Genomic DNA, 21,746 nt, shown 5'->3' with positions numbered 1-21,746 from the left:
AACATGACGGGGAAAGGAGTCAAGGAGAGCTGTCAAGAGTAACAAGAAGGGTTTCTTCAGGTATGTTGGCAACAAGAAGAAAGCCAAGGAAAGTGTGGGCCCCTTAATGAATGAGGGAGGCAACCTAGTGACAGAGGATATGGAAAAAGCTAATGTACTCAATGCTTTTTTTGCCTCTGTCTTCACGAACAAGGTCAGCTCCCAGACTGCTGCGCTGGGTATCACAACATGGGGAATAGATGGCCAGCCCTCTGTGGAGAAAGAAGTGGTTAGGGACTATTTAGAAAAGCTGGACGTGCACAAGTCCATGGGGCCGGACGAGTTGCATCCGAGAGTGCTAAAGGAATTGGCGGCTGTGATTGCAGAGCCATTGGCCATTATCTTTGAAAACTCGTGGCGAACGGGGGAAGTCCCAGATGACTGGAAAAAGGCTAATGTAGTGCCAATCTTTAAAAAAGGGAAGAAGGAGGATCCTGGGAACTACAGGCCAGTCAGCCTCACCTCAGTCCCCAGAAAAATCATGGAGCAGGTCCTCAAAGAATCAGTCCTGAAGCACTTACATGAGAGGAAAGTGATCAGGAACAGTCAGCATGGATTCACCAAGGGAAGGTCATGCCTGACTAATCTAATCGCCTTCTATGATGAGATTACTGGTTCTGTGGATGAAGGGAAAGCAGTGGATGTATTGTTTCTTGACTTCAGCAAAGCTTTTGACACGGTCTCCCACAGTATTCTTGTCAGCAAGTTAAAGAAGCATGGGCTGGATGAATGCACTATAAGGTGGGTAGAAAGTTGGCTAGATTGTCGGGCTCAATGGGTAGTGATCAATGGCTCCATGTCTAGTTGGCAGCCGGTGTCAAGTGGAGTGCCCCAGGGGTCGGTCCTGGGGCCGGTTTTGTTCAATATCTTCATAAATGATCTGGAGGATGGTGTGGATTGCACTCTCAGCAAATTTGCGGATGATACTAAACTGGGAGGAGTGGTAGATACGCTGGAGGGCAGGGATAGGATACAGAGGGACCTAGACAAATTGGAGGATTGGGCCAAAAGAAATCTGATGAGGTTCAATAAGGATAAGTGCAGGGTCCTGCACTTAGGACGGAAGAACCCAATGCACCGCTACAGACTAGGGAGTGAATGGCTAGGCAGCAGTTCTGCGGAAAAGGACCTAGGGGTGACAGTGGACGAGAAGCTGGATATGAGTCAGCAGTGTGCCCTTGTTGCCAAGAAGGCCAATGGCATTTTGGGATGTATAAGTAGGGGCATAGCGAGCAGATCGAGGGACGTGATCGTCCCCCTCTATTCGACATTGGTGAGGCCTCATCTGGAGTACTGTGTCCAGTTTTGGGCCCCACACTACAAGAAGGATGTGGATAAATTGGAGAGAGTCCAGCGAAGGGCAACAAAAATGATTAGGGGTGTGGAACACATGACTTATGAGGAGAGGCTGAGGGAACTGGGATTGTTTAGTCTGCAGAAGAGAAGAATGAGGGGGGATTTGATAGCTGCTTTCAACTACCTGAGAGGTGGTTCCAGAGAGGATGGTTCTAGACTATTCTCAGTGGTAGAAGAGGACAGGACAAGGAGTAATGGTCTCAAGTTGCAGTGGGGGAGGTTTAGATTGGATATTAGGAAAAACTTTTTCACTAAGAGGGTGGTGAAACACTGGAATGCGTTACCTAGGGAGGTGGTGGAATCTCCTTCCTTAGAAGTTTTTAAGGTCAGGCTTGACAAAGCCCTGGCTGGGATGATTTAATTGGGGATTGGTCCTGCTTCGAGCAGGGGGTTGGACTAGATGACCTCCTGAGGTCCCTTCCAACCCTGGCATTCTATGATTCTATGTAGGTACTTAAACATAAATTAATATTTCCTATAGAAATGTAAAACCAGAATGTATTAGAAAACTCCTCAGACATCAGCTGTAAACAATTTAACAGATTACCACTAAACAAGTTTGATATATTAAATATTAATAATGATATTACAAATAAATAATAGCAGTAATAACCCCAAACCAAATTCACTATTGCTTTTGCCCATGAACTCTCAAACGTCGGTCGGGGCTGGGGGGAGTCTTTGAAGTGTGCCAGAAAATTTAAGAAATCGAGCTCCCAGTGACTTTCAGGAAGCAAGTTTCATAGTCAATGGTCCCTCCCAGAAAATGTCCTACATGCAGCATCCTCCCTCTTAAACTGAGGGGACTCCAGCTCACGGATTTTTGCTCATTGCAACAGCAGAGCATAACTCAAGGAGAAGCATAGTCTCTCAAGTCACTTAATCCCAAACTAGTCAGGGCATTACAAGCAGCTACTGATGATCTTGGAGCACTGGAGTTATGGGCCCTCTTCCAGATAAACAGGTGGCCACAATATGTGCTAGCTTCATTTTCCAGTTTCACTGTAGAGACCGACATAGCAGTCTAACAGTAATCTAATCTTGAGTGTCAAAAGGCACAAATAATAGTAGCCAAGTCTGTATGTGAAAGCAAATGCCATGCTTCTCTAATCAGGTATAGGCAGAATATAGCAATCTTGGTCATTGCTGCTACCTGACCAGCCAGGAGTTGCTCAGAACTCTATAGGTTTCAGAGTAACAGCCGTGTTAGTCTGTATTCGCAAAAAGAAAAGGAGTACTTTTGGCACCTTAGAGACTAACCAATTTATTTGAGCATAAGCTTTCGTGAGCTACATCTTTTTTCAGAACTCTGTAGCACATCTAAATTGTAAACACTTCACAAATGGCCGCCACACATCTCCCTCAATCGGGGTGCTGATATAATCCTTGCCAACTCTGTTAGTTGCTTTCCCCAATCTACCAAAATTATTTCTATATTTTCCACATTGTGTTTCAGCCAGCCAGACCTCATCTACTCAACCTCCAAACTCATAGAGACATGTGAAAGTGAATGCTCTAATTTTAATATTCACTAGCTCTACAGAAATTAAGAGTTATTAGCTCTTATGTGTATTTAGTAAATTAGAACTAATATAATGTCACAAGTTCACCAAACAGGTCCAGACATATATTGTAAAGCCAAATAATTAGTTACATCCATGTATGTGTGGGGTCCTGTCATAAGTCTATATCCTAAAAAACTTAACAGAATTAAACAAGCCTAAAATCTTTGCGCAACATACAAAAGCAAGTTTGTTTGTTTTTTTTATTGGATGGTGCCCTTGATAATCCCTGAGAGTTTTATTGTAATATTAAAAGAGTTTTATTACGAAACATGTCTAAGGACAAAATGCACAAAAAGCCAGAAGTAGCGACATCTATGGGGAAAATCAAGGAGGAGAGAACACTGCCCTTTCTGTGTACCATGAGGGCATTCAGTGGTCTCTAGCTCCGCATGACAACTTCAGGGCCTGTCACATGCAGTCCTACTGGGAAGTCTTATGGCAGGTCATCAGCTTGCAATTTATTTTCCTTGACAGTTCATTCTTCTTTCTGTCAGAGTACTCTTTGCTTTCTTAGCAGCCACCCCCTTAGCCTCCCCACTGCTGTCTCTGGCACTGTTTCCCAACAAAGCACGTTAGTAAGCCAAAGCCTGCTGAGTAGACTTTTCAACTGTGCTGAGAATCATGTGACATTCATCCTCCCAAGTAACAATTCGCTGTGGGTAATGTGCTCCTAGTTATTCTTCAGCTTCCAGACCTGGGCCTCAGAAGAGATTCATAAACTACTAAACACATTGGTTATCTTATCTCACTGCAGAGACTTAACAGTGTTTGCTGTTTAGAGAAGTTTAATTGTTTCTGTGGTTACTTATTCTTGAGCTCCTTGAACAAATCTCAGAGGACTTGAAGGAGACTATTTTTCCCCAATAAAAACAGCCAAGTTAATACGATTTATTTCAAATGTAATGAGTGACTGGATAAACAATAAGTTTATCAAACAAAAGACAAAACTTAGGAATAGAAAAAAAAATAAAATACTGACACGTTTCAGTGCTTTGCCAATTTTATGTACAATTAAAGGACTTTGAAAAGTTGTAGTTAACTGCTCTCTACAGTATTTAAACCTACAAATTCATAAAACATTTTAAACCCAAGAGGATTAAACAAATCACATTAGCAATATAAATAAGAAAATAAATACAAGATAGACTTTTCAGCCAGTGACTAAAAGCCTCTAGGAGTGCATGAAAAATACATTTTTTTAAAAAAAATAGAAATGTTTGTTACTCTTCTTTTTTACCTTTAGAAAAGTATTATGCAGATATCTCTTCCTCTGTATGACAAAAAAAAAAAACCCAAACCATGAAATTTACCAATCTTCATCAAGAACACAACTGATCTCTGAAAATAATCTCACTTTTCTTGTGGGAGCACTCACATTTACACATCTGATACCAATGAATGTTAAAATTCAAGTACTACATTGCATTTTTAAAATACTTGTGTCACCTTTTACCTAAAGCCCTAGATGAAGAATGGAAAGTGTCATATTTCTGTGTAAGTTTACTGAAAACAATTAGAAGTTCAACAGCTCAAAATAAAAATAGATTATATATTTTTTATATTTAAGTGGAACACTACTATAGGACAAGTTTAGAGGAAGAGCAGTGACAGAGATTATTTCTTTTTAGTATCTGTAGCTGTCAACTCAACATTCCCAATCTTTTGACCTTTGTAACAAGTGAGGAATACATACTGTTGCAGGCCGAAGGCTATATGTATGGAGCCAAACAGTGCAAATGTTACCTCATTAGATGTATCTTCCAGCTTGTTCTGGTAATCTGTCAAGGTATTCCTCAAAGTCTCAAGGACAACAGAGAGGCTTGGAGGTTTATCTTTGTCCTTGCGACTGCCTGAAGAAAAATTACAGAATGAAAATAAAGCCCTTAAAGTCACAGAGAGACAGAGAACTACTCAAAGTGGAAGATATTAAAATTAGTTAGGGCTGCACAGTGACAATACAGAACACTGAACAGCAGCCTTGTTCTCCCCACAGCATACGGTTTCATGTCAAATATAGCTAAATAACTGCTTGTATGAGAGCTGTTGTACAACAAAGTTGCAATCTCCAGTTAATACTCACAGTTATCATCCAACTAATGAAGTCTATATCCAGTTTTAGGTATATAGTTTAGTGATTATTAAGTCTATAGGTCATTCAGTCAGATCACCATTTACACTGCACAGGGACACACTTTGTAAAAACATATTGTATTAAGTTAAGTAGATTGCACTTTTCCTGCATTATTTTGGCATCTTCTGACCAAGCATACATTTTGTAATGCAGTAATACATCACTTATTCAACAAACCTTTGCTGAGCCAAAGATCACATGATGTTGTTATGCTTGGAAGGGTCTTAAAACTCTTTAAATGTTCTTGAATTCCAGTCCAAAAGGAAACAACACAGATTTTTTATTATCTGTCTGTGCATTCCTACATAATGTTTCAATTACAAATCTTAAAGCTGATATATCCATTATATGTATATTATACGTATTTATTAAACCCTTAAGCTATAACTTCTGCTCTAGTTGACTTAACTAGGATCATATGCACAAAAGTGGTTTGCATTATTGCCTTCAAAATGATTTCTGAAAACAAGAACAATTTTATATTGATCACGTATTTATAAGTTGCCAATTGATACTAAATTTCTCCCATCTTTCTAGTGTTATACAAAATGGCAGATTGACAAATATGTTTTCCTCAGCACTGCCTACAAAATAGTGTAATATTTATAAGCACATTTTATAATGAATAACAGCAACAATAATAATTATATCATTTGCATATCACCTCTTTCCAGCGATCTAAACTCCCTTTGAGTTCACAAACACGAACTAGCCCTCAATCCCTAGTAGTGTCCTTCTTTTACAGAAGGAGAAACTTAGAAGCAAAGAAGTTAAAGAACATGATTTTCAGAGATGCTAAGCACCCACAACACCCACTGCAGTCAACAGAAGCTACAGTTGTCAGCATGTCTGAAAAAAAAAAAAAAATCAGACCCCGAGCAACTTTTCCAGGATAACACAGCAAGTCAGGACACAGACTGTGTCTTGTATGCTAAACCTATCCATTAGACCAGCCACAACTTTCTATAAAACTATAGTTGCAGGAGCACCCCATCTAAACTTTTTACTATTTTAAATCTTAGTTTATTTTTTTCTAATAAAAAATGGAAGGGTAAGTGTCACTTAACCAACTGTGAAACATTAAAGAAAGCCTGGCTTTAGATACCCACGTGGGGCACCAACTGCAGTCAATGGAAACATCACAAATGCATGCAGAATCAGAATATTGCCCACAACCACTTTAAAATTGAAATTTGCAGAGTAATTTCCCTCTTTTAATCATTTCAGGAAGTACAGAATAGGACTTTAAGAGGCATTTCACTCTTGGACACACTAAGCCCTGGTCTACACTTGTGGGAGGAGGGGGGAAAATCGATCTAAGTTACGCAACTTCAGCTACGTGAATAATGTAGCTGAGTCGACGTACTTATATCGACTTACCATGGTGTCTTCATCATGGTGAGTCGACTGCTGCTGCTCCCCCGTCAACTCTGCCTGTGCCGTGGCGGTGGAGTACAGGAGTCGACAGAAGAGCATTCGGGGGTCATAGAATCATAGAATATCAGGGTTGGAAGGGACCCCAGAAGGTCATCTAGTCCAACCCCCTGCTCGAAGCAGGACCAATTCCCAGTTAAATCATCCCAGCCAGGGCTTTGTCAAGCCTGACCTTAAAAACCTCTAAGGAAGGAGATTCTACCACTGTCATAAATATAAAGGGAAGGGTAAACCCCTTTGAAATCCCTCCTGGCCAGGGGAAAGCTCCTCTCACCTGTAAAGGGTTAAGAAGCTAAAGGTAACCTCGCTGGCACCTGACCAAAATGACCAATGAGGAGACAAGATACTTTCAAAAGCTGGGAGGAGGGAGAGAAACAAAGGGTCTGTCTCTGTCTGTAGTCGTCTTGGCCGGGGACAGAACACGAATGGAGTCTTAGAACTTTTAGTAAGTAATCTAGCTAGGTATGTGTTAGATTATGATTTCTTTAAATGGCTGAGAAAAGAATTGTGCTGAATAGAATAACTATTTCTGTCTGTGTATCTTTTTTGTAACTTAAGGTTTTGCCTAGAGGGGTTCTCTATGTTTTTGAATCTAATTACCCTGTAAGATATCTACCATCCTGATTTTACAGGGGGGATTTCTTTATTTCTATTTACTTCTATTTTTTATTAAAAGTCTTCTTGTAAAACACTGAATGCTTTTTCATTGTTCTCAGATCCAAGGGTTTGGGTCTGTGGTCACCTATGCAAATTGGTGAGGCTTTTTATCCAACATTTCCCAGGAAAGGGGGGGTGCAAGTGTTGGGAGGATTGTTCAGTGTTCTTAAGATCCAAGGGTCTGGGTCTGTAGTCACCTAGGCAAATTGGTGAGGCTTTTTACCAAACCTTGTCCAGGAAGTGGGGTGCAAGGTTTTGGGAAGTATTTTGGGGGGAAGGACGCGTCCAAACAGCTCTTCCCCAGTAACCAGTATTAGTTTGGTGGTGGTAGCGGCCATTCCAAGGATAACGGGGGTAATATTTTGTACCTTGGGGAAGTTTTGACCTAAGCTGGTAAAGATAAGCTTAGGAGGTTTTTCATGCAGGTCCCCACATCTGTACCCTAGAGTTCAGAGTGGGGGAGGAACCTTGACAACCACCTCCCTAGGTAACGCATTCCAGTGTTTCACCACCCTCCTAGTGAAAAAGTTTTTCCTAATATCCAATCTAAACCTCCCCCACTGCAACTTGACCACTTAAGTTTGATTTATCGCATCTAGACTAGACGCGATAGATTGAACCTCGCTGGATCGATCGCTGCCCACCGATCCGGCGGGTAGTGAAGACATACCTTAACTTTTCACTTTTATTTCTTAGCCCATCTTTATTACCATAGTCACACTTTTTGTTAAAACAAATGCTGATTTGCATTAGGGCTTAGAGTGCAAATTGCTTTATCCTCTGTTTCCAGAAGTTGGTGAGAATGCTATCCTAGGGCCAAATACTGCATAATGATCAACACAAAAATTTTCCAGTTAATTCAATGAGTTGGGAACTGTGCATGCATTACCCAGGGCATAATTCTGTTCTAAGGTTATCGTTATCACAGTCTATTTTGGTCACTTTTTCAACAATAAGAAAAAAATTACACTAAAAATAAATTATGGACTAGATATGCCATCCTTGCTTTATTATTTGTATTACTGTAACACCCAGAGGCCACCTCAACTAAAATCAGGGCCCCACTGTTCTAGGATATAATCTCTGCCCCACAGCATTTATAAATTAAATAGTTAAGACAGACAGAGGGTGATGGTGAACCAGAGGGACAGAGAGGAGAAGTGACTGCTCAGAGTCACATAGCAGGTCAATAGCAGAAGTGGGAACAGAAATCAAATCTCCTGAGTCCCAGCCCAGTGCCCTAGCCCTGGACTAAACTGTGTCTTCTGGAGTACACAAATACTGCACAAGCTGGCCCACTGAGTTCTTGTGACAAAGGGTATTAATCAACATAAGTAAGGGTAGAAGAATCTGACTATACATGATAAGGTTAGATTTTATTTAGATTTAAGAAAGACGTCCCATCCTTAAATTTTCCAACCGTGCTTAAATAATGTAAAATCCCAGTATTGGAGAAAATTACAGAGTATTCAAGTCCCTTTGTATTGCACAGCCCGGATCACTTGGCAAGCACTCCTAAATTCCACAATATCACTACATTCTACAGCAACATTAATACTTGCATAGCCATTAAATATTGTTCATGCTCATCCCTCCCACCACTACAAGAACTCATAAAAAACTATGGCTCACAATATTTTCATCTGTTAATTATTTTGGGTGATGGGTTTTTTGCTGAGTTTTCCAGGTGATCCAACTCCACTCTCCAAGCTTCAGACCCTGCAGTACTGTTTAAGAGGCCAGTCTCTCAGAACTGCCTTCTCTACCACATAAGCCTTGGAAACAGCAGTTTGTAGCCAGCTTCAGAAACTCATCACCCTGGCTTCTGCAGCCTTGGCTGCTGCACTCTTCTCCAGGCAGCCCAGCCTATCAGCCTACAAACCCGATTCCCTCTAACTACAAGCTGAACCAGGGATTGGCAACCTTTGGCATGCGGCCCATAGGGGAAATCTGCTGGCAGGCAGGGACGGTTTGTTTACCTGCAGCATCCGCAGGTTCGGCCGTTCACCGTTTCAGGCCAATGGGGGCTGTGGGAACAGTGCAGGGAGCACGCAACATAAACCAATAATCACCTCTTTGTGGGGAAAGCTGCAGGCAGGTCCCAGTTGGGCCATGAGACAGAAAATAAAATCAGGGGCCTGACTGCTGCAAAATGTGGAATACTATGACATCTTAGAAAAATACCAAATTCCACAGCGCTCTTATTGAGATGAATGGGTCAGTTCACCCCACGTAAATCTATCGTTTCAGGCTCTCTGCTGACTCAGGTGGGCAATACTCCATGAGTTTACACTTGGTTCATGCCAACCCTCGAAGTGATAACTGGGAATTTTTAATTAATCAATATAATTAATACATAATCTATAGATCAGGCTACACAAGTTCATCTCCAAAACCTTATGGGCTAGAAATTATTTTTAAACGAAAGCTGATATTCTGGAGTACAATTCTGTGACTGAAATCACAGAATCTCTCTAAGTATCCCACACATGGTACAAGTATAACAAGATGAATTGATGAAAAGGTATCAGCTAAATTTCCTGGCTTTAAAAATGATCTAAGGGGGGAAGGGGAATTGGGTTTGTGACTTTTTTTGCTTTATAAAAAATTGTTTACATTTTTCCTGCTTGTTTTTATTTTAGGGCTTGGCTACACTTACCTTTTATAACGCTCCAACTTGCTGGCTCAGGGTGTGAAAAATCACCCCCCGAGCGCAGCAAGTCAGAGTGCTTTAAAGTGCTAGTGTAAACAGGCTCCAAGCGCTCAGAGCTAATCCCCTCCTGGAGGTGGACTACCAGGAATGCTCGGAGACCTCTCTCCCAGCGCTCACGCACGACCACACTCGCACTTCAAAGTGCTGCCATGGGAGCACTCCCGCGACAGCGCTTTGAAGTTTCCAGTGTAGCCATGCCCTTAGAAATATCAGGAGTGTCAAATCGCCTCGTTTTGCTAGAGAAGTCCCCTGAAGAACCCAAAGAGACTGAAAGATCTCTCATCTCAGCCCTTAAGTGAAAGGACAGGACTGTTGAACCTTTAACAAAACAGCACTTCTTTCAACTATTTGACAGATGTTTGAATTAAACAGATGTTTAAAAACAAAACAAAAAAGACATTTTAAAACAGTTTGTCTTCACAGGTAAGTTATATTAGTATAAGATAAGGTCTGAATTTAAACTGATTATTATTATTATTTATATTACAGTTATGTCGCTTGGAAGGGGGGTAAGTTAAACAAAAAAATTACTCTTATAGTGGAGTAAGTGTCCACATGGGTGGTTATGCTGGGATAACTATACCTGTAGAACTGGTAAAACTTTGCCAGGCAGACAAAGCTTAAGACTCTCTTCCCTTCTGTTCAGGCTTCAATAGGTCAGAACCCCACTGCTTCTTAAGTTCTCCAATACAAAGAGAGAACTCAGTGTTTGACATTTTTATATTGTTAAAAAGTGGTCTTCAAAATACCCTTTAAAAACCAAAATTCCTTGAGGCCTTTCTTTTTATATCATAAAGAAAGTACACATTCTTTTCCCCTTCACAGGTCATCTTTAAAAGAGCAAGCATCCATTCCAGCATCAGTTTTTTCTCATCTTCTCACACAGAGCAGCAATAGCTGGTGCTGAAATGTGATAGATCAGTCTCTCTCAGGTATGGCCCATGTGAGAAAGTTCTGATGCACCACTTCCAGGAGTCAACCATTGGGAGTTTATCATCAGCTGAGTGGGTCTGCAGTTAATTCTCCTTCCCTGCTATGTAACTGGCCACTAGGAACATCTAATAGGACTATGCCAACTCTCAATCCTTGAGCAGAGGTGCTGGAACAATTTTTATAGTGGTGATGCTGAGGGCCTTGAACCAAACTGTAAGCCCTGTATATAATGGAAACCACTTCAAGCCAGGGGGTGTGACAGACCCGGAGCACCCCTAGTTCCAGCACCTACGGCCTTGAGGACTTTGTTCTTCAATACTTGTTGATGTTATGCTGCAGTTCCCAAAATGTGATCCATGGATCACTGGTGGCCCATGCAGCACTTGCTGTGGATTTGTGCAGAGTAGGCAGATAACATGGTGCTAGTTCTCCTAATTTCCAGTTTGTTTCTAAGTTAGATCATAAGGAAGTATTAAAAGCTCCAACTTTTTTATTTGTATTGGTCCTAGATTTTCTGCAAGTCCAATTCACAGAGCAATAGTCTCTCTTTGTGGGCATGAAAGAACTAATAGAAACAGCAATATTAGACAAAAACAAATACAAGAAGAAAAAGCAGGTAGGAAGAAAGCAAAATATCTTTGAAAATACTACAATATGCTCAACTGAAAAGTGCGGCGAACCTGCAAGACAAACTGTAGAATTTTACTGTTTGTCTCCCCTCAAACTAGAACAACGCTTCTGAGGTTTCAGTGTTTGCTATGAGGACCCACTTGCAGCAGCAAATCAGACTTATTCTGCAGAGGAGCAACTCTCTACAGCTGCTTTTGAAGCTTTAAAGAATTTTATTTTTAGATGTCTTATTTTTAAAGGTGGGAGTAAATAAAGCGCATTAAAAACAAACTACTGAATTCCCACTAAGAGGGAAACATGGGATCAGTTCACTCCTTGTGATACTTACCATCAAGGGCATGAGAAGAATGGAAAACCTGTTCCAAGTACTATAAATTGCTTAGGAACTGTCCCTTCGCAGCAGCAGCAGCAGACCCCCTCCCTTTAACCCTGCAAAAGCTCCTTTGTGCAAGAGAGGCACCATAGGCTTGAAAGGAGACTGGGAAAGGCTGCTCTAAATGGCACAAAATCCCAGTGAATCTCTGGGGAAATACCCATTAATGTTGACGCTTTCAGCATTAATTCTTACCAGTTCCCACTATGCACCTGAAAACTGACTGTGAGGATTTATTTGGCCCAAGTGCAGGTGAGGAGGTCATAGCATCAGAGTTCCAGATGAAGCCATGCTTTTATGGGAAAACTGGGGAATACCCAGAAATATCAGAGAGGGGTCTAGTGCTCTTCCACTCAACTTTGCCTGTCCAAAGCTTTTTATCTGGAATGACGTTTGGCACAGTTCAGGACAACTGCACCTGTATTTCCCCATAGTGGTTCAGCAAGGGCACTCACTCTCAGGGATTCCAGATCCCCAGCCATTGCCCTTCTCGGTGGAAATACATGTTTCTCTCCTTTCTGACTGGCGTATTTCTAGGCTGCACAGTTCCCTGCCTTCACTGTGCATTTCGCAGCACAGACAGGTTGCCCAAGGACACCTGCTTGCTTTCTCTTTAGACATGGATACAAGTGTAACTACTACAGATATAAATTACCATACAGATTTCTATGCAAGCCTACTTCATTCTTAAGGTAAAAAGCATTACAGAGAAAACACTAAAAACAATAAAAGAACCTACACACATGCTAATAAGATTACTAGAATTAATCATAACCAAAACATGGATTCTGTCTGGCCCAGTCCTTTCAGCCTTACCCTATGGATTGGGGCCCTCTGTGGACCAGGGATTTGCTGGATCAGGAAGAAGGCCATATGCTAGTTTAAAGCCAGGCTATTTATCTAAAAATCCCTTTCTTAATCGGTGGTTCCTGGAGAATCCACTTCGAAATAGTATATGCACACCTTTCTATGGGGGTGGCTCTTTGAAGATGTTACAACTTGAGTCAATTTGCCTTATCACCCTGTTGTTCTCACATTTACCCTTCACGTGGAAATACACACAGTTAATTCATTCCACAATAATGTATGCACAATTGCATTTTTAATAGAGTGAACTCCGAAGATGTTAAAACGAATTCATTAAGGTTTAAGTTAATTCAGTAAAGTTTATTCAGGATATTATCAGCCTGTCACAATGTTATTTGGCCAAAAATGCAGAGAAAGTAAAGAAAAAAATAATCGATGAAAGGCTGCCACATCATCCCTCAATGTATCTTGTTGCTTGATATTGCAGAAATGCGGATATAATTAATATAGCACCACATAACACATTAGGTTTAACATGAACTCAAAAACAAACCAACCCCTTTTCTGAACATGTTTTACCTACTTTTGTAAAAAGTAATTCCTAAGATTATTATAACAAAGATTAGAGTAAAATATTTCTTTATTTATTCAGTTCATTTACTGTGTGTGTTTGTCAGCACTTTATGAATATTTTGTTTGACTGGTTCCCTTGTACAGGTATGTGCATGTTCCATGCACCAACCAGAAAGAAGAACATTTTTTTAAAAATAAGAACATTCCCTGGCAGGGGAAATAACGGTCTGCTGTAGTACCTAAAACTACTTTTACCCCCTTTTTAAAAATAAATTTACTAGATTTCAAATTAATGGTGTCTCTCAATAATTCCTGTTTATCTCAATCCCCATCTCAGTTGTAGAGTAGTATGTTCCATTTGATACAACACTTACAGATAATACCATATAATGTATATGGTAGAGTGACACTAAATCTTCAATTTCATATTTGTATACTAATCAGAAAAATATGTATGTTGTTTGAAATTAAATGAATGTAACATAGTTAGAGCACAAAGTAATGCTATAAAGAGAACTGTGTTGCATCCTGCGTCCTACATAACCTTTTTGAATATGTGACCTTTAAGTTGCTGAAGGTTGCCTCAGAATTTGGCTCAGTTCAGTCAAAACATCTGTTCCCCTTGCAGGTAGACTGTAAGGACTTTTTTCTCAGTTGGATTTAGAGCACAGCAAGTGAGCCCTTTTCTGACCGATCAGATAGATCCCAGCACTTGTAAATCAAGTTCTGGGCTGACAACAGCAGGTCCACATTCCGTCACCCTTTCTCAGCTAGCGAGGCCACTTGACTGCTGTGAGAGCTGCTCTTATCATGTCATCAAATCAAAGCATGTTGAGAAGAGGGAATGCAAGAGGCATCTGCAGAATTCCCACAATGTAGTAACTTTGGAACATTGACAGATGCATCTGTCATTTTATACCTTCAACTAACCTGCTGTCCACTGGCTTGACATAGTAAAGCTGTCCAAGAGTAACTCCAGTTCTCTCACGTTGTTTTCACACGTCTCTGTTAGGAAGGCCTGGCGTTTCTTGGCCTTTATTTCACAGAGGGGATGGGTGAAAGGAAAAAAAATATTAAAGTGGTAAACAAAAAAAGACTCATGTTACAATTAACATTTTTACTGTAGAACAAATTATGTAAAAAGGTACATTGCACATCATCACTTTTCCCTGAAACCAAGCGGGTCCAATGTGACAGTACAAAGAGCTAAAACAGTGTTTCATTGTGGACTTAACATGCATTTGGGATAAAAACCGGAGGGGGCGGGGGGAGCAGCACATGGGCCCTTCAAGCAGTCCGAATTAGTAAAGTTTCCAAGAGTATAGTAATTTTCTCTTCCGCCATAAAAATAGTCATCTGCGCGTATGTACACAAACAACAACGTTAATTTTTGCACCCTGCAAGGACATCTGGAAAGGCACAATGCTTCTGACCAGATGGGATGGAAATCAAGGATATGCTGCTCTGGAAAAGCCCATTCCTACTGTAGTTGCAACCTGCCAAGTGCAATTGTTAGCTATATTTTCCATACTAGATAGTGGTTTCCTCAATCTCAGAAACTCTGCTTTCTAGTTAATGTCCCAGAAGCAACGGAATAATGGAGAACACATCAACCCCCAGCACTGGATTTTCTTTCAATAAGCTTTTCACTGGGGGACCTTGTAGGTAGGCAGTTGTTCAAACTATGGGGCTGGTCTTATTTCGAGGGCCAGTTTAATATTAAAGTATCTGAAAAGATTTAGAATGAAATAAAATTTTAAATAATAGTTATGTTACATCAATTATTGTTTCTTCTTCAAAGGCCAGCCCAACAACCAACTTGAGTAGACGGGCTGAGCAGTGGTCAGATCAAGGGGAGAGACACCCTTCCCACAAGCCAGTCTAATAGTTGCACAGACAATCCACAAAGGCTGCTTCCGCCGATCAGCTGATTAGCTCCATACTCCACTATCACAGGGGTAGAGTGGGAGGATCAGCATAGCAGTAGGTTCTGTGGCCACACACTCCATCCACACCTCACATCACACTTTTCCCTCCTCTGTGCAGCAGACCCTGCAGTCATGAAGGAGGGGCTAGATTTGTAATTGCAAGAGTTTTAGATAAGTAAGCTTAGTATGTAGTTACGAAAATTGAGGTAGCATATGACATGTTTTCTTTTCATATGAAAAATATTTTAAAGGCTATTAACAAAACATGAGCTTAATATTTCACACTTAGCTCAGGAGCATATTAAGCACTTGACACTGGCCAAATATGCACTCATTAATGTCAGGAATGATTCAGAGCCTGCAGCACAGCAAGTCTCTGGGCAGCTTAACAAGTGTAGCTGCCCTGTCATAGGCTGCTTGCTTGGCTGCACCACCTCACTGGTGGGAAGAGTCCACCTCTTAAGCCAGACCAGCTCTTAAGCCCAGCAACAACAGTTCAGCAGCTGCGCAAAGCATTTGCACATGGCTGTGATAGCTCCTGCTTGTCCCAGCCTTGCTCCCATCTTGTTCCAGTCCCACTGCTCTCCTACTTCTAATTCTGAGCTAGACCTATCCTTGCCTCAGACCTTATCTTGAGGTCTACCCCTGCTTTGTCTCACTCAAGGTAACCCAGCCCTAACCCTCAACTCAAATTCCGGAATTCTGATTTTGGCTCTGACCCTCGGCTCTGGCATTTGGACTCTGACTCTGGCTCTGACCCTGGACTCCTATTCCTGGCTACTGACTCCTGCTCCAACCACTAGGCATGACTGCCCACATCCTGATCTCTAACAATTAAGCTTAATTTCATTAAAACAAGTTAAGCAACAGCCATTGCCATTCATTGTCATTAGGCTATATTGGGATATTCACCAGAATACTAAGGCCTCAATCCAGCAAAGCATTTGAGGAGGCACTTAACTTTAAGCACATCTCACTTACTTTGCTCTGGTACATCCAGATTCAATAGAATAGAAGGCTGGCATAGCTTTGCTGGCATAGCTATGTAAGCGAGGAGTGCTGAGGGGGAAGGGGGAAAATCACACCGCTAGCTGACACAGCTATGCTGACAAACCCCCCGATTTCATAGATGCAACTATGCCAACGTAAGAGTGCTTCTGTTGACATAGCTAGTGTTCTTTGGAGAAGTGGTTTAGCTTTGCGGGCAGAAGAACTCCTGTTGGCTCAAGCTGTTTTCCACACTAGGGGGCTCTCTCAGCATTGTTATACCAGTCAAGTCTCTGTAATGTAGACATTCCCTGAGTATATTATATTAGTATTCTGTTTAATATTAATCTGCCAAAGGAACCCTCTAACTTTAGTTATTTAATTTTTAAAACATATGCTACATATGCATATAGTAGCATTTAAGAGCTCAGTCCTATGTGAGAAACAATGGATATATCTACAGTGTGATAAAAATAACCTGTGGCACCAAGTCTCAGAGCCTGAGTCAGCTGACACAGGTGCTGGGTCAGCACCTGGACTTCAGCCCAAGCCCAGGCTCTGAGACTCCACAAGGGAGGAGGGTCTCAGACCTCAGGCTCCAGCCCGAGCCTCTACATTGCAATTTTATAGCCTCAGCACCCAAGCCGCAGGCAATTGACCCAGGCTAGCTGTGGCTATGCTGCAGGTCTTTTATTGCAGTGTAGATGTATCCAATGGGAGTATCAGGTGCACAAGAATACTACTGAAAGGAAGCTACTGAAGCTTCCAGATTACTATAATCAAATATTTATATTATGGTAGCACCCAGAGTCCCCAGCAGGAGTGGGGCCATTGTGCTAGTCCCTGTCCAAATGAATATATAGACATGGTCTCTGCCAAAGAGTTTACAATTAAAGAAGTCCATAGTCAAAAAATGACATCTGTCTGGACAACAAGTGGGAAAGGATTAAGTAAGAAGTAAGCAATAATTAAAAGTACACTTTTCACAACATCCTTGTAATGGAGGCGTGGTGGAGAAAGAAGGTCCATATCTCCTATTTCTGATCCTGACCAGTTACTCATTATTTATCTTCTGTTCTAAAATTATGATTCACTATTTGAATAAATTTTTCTTCCTATTTGATCATAGCACAGGAAGTTTACTCTCCATAGCCCCAAGAAAATTCTACTATATTGTCTATTACATACAGACCAACATACCACTGCTTATCCAAGGATCCAACCAGTTTTTCCAATGTGGGAAACGCTATCTCCCCAAAAGCTCTTATGAGCTGATAGCATATCATTGGCAAACAAGGACAAACATATGCAATTTTCTGCTGTGTTCTCCGCTATTCAGTTTAAATATTTTATAAAATGTGTTTTACTGCTGCAATTTTAATTATATGTGCTGTATATCTACTAATATATTATTCATGTATTTCAGTGTTAGATCCCTTGTAGCATTTACATGGGTTTCCCTATGTGATAGTTTGTACTATACTTCACAAAGAATTTCCAACACTGCTGAAATCCATATATACACAATTGCTTGTATTTGCAGAGCACCAGCACAAATATATTTTAAAGTATTATCTTTTCCATAGGATGAAAATACATTAGAAGGGTTGACCTTTCAGTGCATACTATCAAATAGGAAAATATAACAGTATGGTCAATATCACAGTAAAAGAAAGGCTTTCTTTTTAATGTAAGCCACACTAGTACAGACACGGTCATACTGAATCTATCCCACAGAAACGTCTTATATAAGCACGCCTAAGCAAATGTACTTTTTTTCCCCCTCAGCCTTCCTTTTTTTTTTTTTTTTTTAAATTCACCACATTTTAGTCAGTACATTCTAGTTTATTTGGCCTTCATCGTTTCTCTGTACTCACATTTGCTGACTATGTCCATAAGTCTCCATACCAATTTCAGTATCTATTTTTCAATTGCAGTAAAGATCAGAAGGAAATTCCTTAAAGCTGGCCAGATCTTCTATATTTTACCCACAAACAATTTAGTTTCCTTCCTTTCTAACTCCTGTTCCAGTTCCCTCTCCCCCATTATTGCAGCGTATGATTTTTTTCCTTAAATTTGCAAAGTGGAAAACCTAAGCATAGGTGTGAATGTGCACTGCAGAGAATATACCAAAAGGTTTCTCAGTTTCCTAATGCATGTACTTAATAAGAATGAGTAAGGTTCTATAGTAGAGGTCAGGCCCGGTGTGTTCCTGGTGCCCCCACCAATTTTTGCAGGATCTAAGCCTTCATTTATATTTTTAAAAATGTTTCTGGTCCTTATGCTTGTAAAGATATTTTTCTGAGTGCTGAGTCTGCAAGTAGGGTTGCCAGGCATCCAGTTTACGACCACAATGCCCGGTCAAAAAGAATGCCACTGTGGCTCCAGTTGGCACCACCGACCGGACCATTAAAAGTCCAGGCGGTGGTGTAGCGGGAGCCCAGGGCTAAGGCAAGCTCCCGACCTGCCCTGGTTCCGTGTGGGTCCCGGAAGGAGCCACTGGTCTCCCTGGCCCCTAGGCACATGAGTGGCCAGGGAGGCTCTGCCCGCTGCCCCCGCCCCCAGAGCTGGCTCCGAAGCTCCCATTGGCCGGAATCCGCAATATTTTATTACCTGCGGGCATGAAGGTTTTGAGGGCTCCATTCTGCTTTACCATAAACTATATTCAGGATTTTCTTCCTAAGTCTTAACCTCTCAAGTGGCAAAAAGCACATATGTGTAATTTAACCCTCCTAAGCAAAGCAAAAAAAAAAAGGGAGATAGGAGGAGGAAAAAAGAGCAAGAGAGAGATATGACATGGCGAGTGTATGTACTCATCCAGGTTCCAGAGAGAATCATCACAGCCGGCAGCTTACCGTCTCTAATTTTACACTGATAAACATCAGCCAGCTATTGGCAATGGTCAAGGAGGCACTGTCGTATTCCTGTCTTACTGGTTCTGTGGGGTTTAGAGAGGATGGCTTAATTTAGAGCAAGTGTCCCTTAGTATCAGTGGTTTGAGCATTGGCCTGCTAAACCCAGGGTTGTGAGTTCAATCCTTGAAGGGGCCATTTAGGGATCAGGGGCAATAATTGGGGATTGGTCCTGCTTTGAGCAGGGGGTTGGACTAGATGACCTCCTGAGGTCCCTTCCAACCCTGAGATTCTATGGAAGAAGTTGGTCTCTTCTCAGAAAAGAGAGGAGCTGGGAAGAAACACTCCATTGGAAACAGCCAGTCCAAGAGGGTACAGGCTAAAGTTTTTGCTGAAACAGGTTTATTAGCTTACCAGCTTTTGAAGGGGAATTGTTAGAAGTCTGAATAAGAAATATGACTCAGCAGTACTATGTTTTATTTGAGTCATTAAAAAGTCTAAATAAATACAAACCCAGGGATCATCAACCATTTGGTTTATTTAAAAAACAAACAAACAAACAAACAAAAAACACTTGTGACCAGTTTGTTTGCTGGGGTTTGATAACAGTGAAATGATGAGCTCCTGTCCCCTTATGAGCTCTTGCAGTTGTACCTGCAGTGGCTAACAAATACAGTTTTGAGACAAGTGGGAGAAAGACAAAGGAGAAGTAACAACAGAAGTAAAGTATTAAAAATTGGAATGAGCAGCCAAGAGAGCAATGCAAGAAATCCAAAGATTTGCATGAGTGGTGGAAGTCCTGTTCTATGACTTTATGCTCGAAAAGACATGAGCATAAAAGCTGGGGTGAGGAAAGTAATTAAAGTTTCTTTTCTTGACTGCAACAGGCGTGCTGATCCTTCTGATGCAGATACTTACTGTAGCTCACTGACTAGTGTGCCGCATTCCCACTCCTCCCCAGTTCCTCCCAGCACTTGCTGCCGCGAAACAACTGTTTTGTGGCGGCAAGTGCTGGGAGCTAGGAGGAGAAGCGGGGATGCAGCACGCTCAGGGAAGGAGGTGGAGCAGAGGTGGGGAGCTCGGCTGCCGATGGGTGCAGAGCACCCACCGATTTTTCGCCATGGGTGCTCCAGCCCCGGGAGCACCCACCAAGTCGGCGCCTATGAGTGAGGTAATTGAATTGGACACTGAAAATACATCGTAAGCAGAATTCTTAACAGCATACAAATTCTCCTCCTTTCTCCCTACAATCTTTATGACATGCCACTTACAACTCATAACTAACAAGATCTGTTTAAAAAAAGAAGGGGAGGAGGAAGGGGAGGTTATTGTAACAGCTAACACTTACTAACAAAAGAATTATTTAAAAACTGAACATTTATAATGAAACTAAGATACATTTTCAAAATGGATTTCTCTATCACACCCTGTGAGTTAGAGCTGTTTATCCCCATTTTACAGAGGAGAGAACTACGGTCTGGTCTACACTTAAAATGTATACCAGCATAGCTAAAAAACCATACCCCTGAGAACACAGCTATGCTCACAAAACCCTCAGTGTAGAGACAACCATACTGACTGAACAGTTACTCCTGGGGGAATTCCATGCCCCAAAATCCAAAATTCTGCATATTTTATTTGTCAATATAATGCAATATAATCATATCACTTTCATTTTTGGTAATATATTTAAACTACCATACAGGAAAAAATAAATCACAATAACTGTTCAGCATTTCCTAAACACATGAAAGTTAAGTTACAAATACTTGGTAATCAAGGCCCTGCATTCCAGTTATAATCCTGGATTTTCATTTAAATTACATTACTTTTATTTTGGTGTTTGGTGTTCTGTAAAGTAGACTGGTTTCAGAGTAGCAGCCGTGTTAGTCTGTATCCGCAAAAAGAAAAGGAGTACTTGTGGCACCTTAGAGACTAACAAATTTATCTGAGCATAAGCTTTCGTGAGCTACAGCTCACTTCAGCGGATGCATGTAGTGGAAAATACAGTGAGGAGATTTTATATACACAGAGAACATGAAACAATGGGTGTTACCATACACACTGTAACAAGAGTGATCAGGTAAGGTGAGCTATTACCAGGAGGAGAGTGGTGGGGGGCGGGACCTTTTATAGTGATAATCAAGGTGGGTCATTTCCAGCAGCTGACAAGAACGTCTGAGGAACAGTAGGGTGGGGGGGATAAACATGAGGATATAGTTTTACTGTGTGTAATGACACATCCACTCCCAGTTTTTATTCAAGCCTAAGTTAATTATATCCAGTTTGCAAATTAATTCCAATTCAGCAGTCTCTCGTTGGAAGTTTTTTTGTTGAAGAATTGCCACTTTTAGGTCTGTAATCGAATGACCAAAGAGACTGAAGTGTTCTCCGACTGGTTTTTGAATGTTATAATTCTAGACTTCTGATTTGTGTCTATTTATTCTTTTACGTAGAGACTGTCCAGTTTGGCCAATGTACATGGCAGAGGGGTATTGCTGGCACATGATCACATTGGTAGATGTGCAGGCGAACGAGCCTCTGACAGTGTGGCTGATGTGATTAGGCCCTATGATGGTGTCCCCTGAATAGATATGTGGACACAGTTGGCAACGGGCTTTGTTGCAGGGATAGGTTCCTGGGTTAGTGTTTTTGTTGTGTGGTGTGTGGTTGCTGGTAAGTATTTGCCTGGACCAGTCCACACAAGAGATCCACTTCCTGGACACTACGGTGCTAATAAGCGATGGTCACATAAACACCACCCTATA

The 21,746-nt window shown here is 41.2% G+C and overlaps 1 protein-coding gene across 2 annotated transcripts in view; it reads right to left on the bottom strand.

The window, feature by feature from the left end:
• CCDC171 (coiled-coil domain containing 171) overlaps positions 1-21,746 on the bottom strand; it is a 235,024-nt gene that overhangs the window by 149,314 nt on the left and 63,964 nt on the right. Inside the window, exons 11-13 of one of the 2 annotated variants that reach the window (XM_073345441.1) lie at positions 14,142-14,244; positions 4,704-4,810; positions 4,198-4,230 (exon numbers count right to left, since the gene is read on the bottom strand). In XM_073345441.1, the coding sequence (XP_073201542.1) occupies positions 4,198-4,230; positions 4,704-4,810; positions 14,142-14,244 (243 nt within the window). The remainder of the gene's footprint in view (positions 1-4,197; positions 4,231-4,703; positions 4,811-14,141; positions 14,245-21,746) is intronic. The other variant, XM_073345440.1, reaches the window with a different exon arrangement.

The sequence above is a fragment of the Lepidochelys kempii genome, chromosome 5 (assembly GCF_965140285.1).
Source record: "Lepidochelys kempii isolate rLepKem1 chromosome 5, rLepKem1.hap1, whole genome shotgun sequence".
NCBI classification, from domain to species: Eukaryota; Metazoa; Chordata; order Testudines; family Cheloniidae; genus Lepidochelys; species Lepidochelys kempii.
This window is presented reverse-complemented; position numbering and strand designations above follow the sequence as displayed.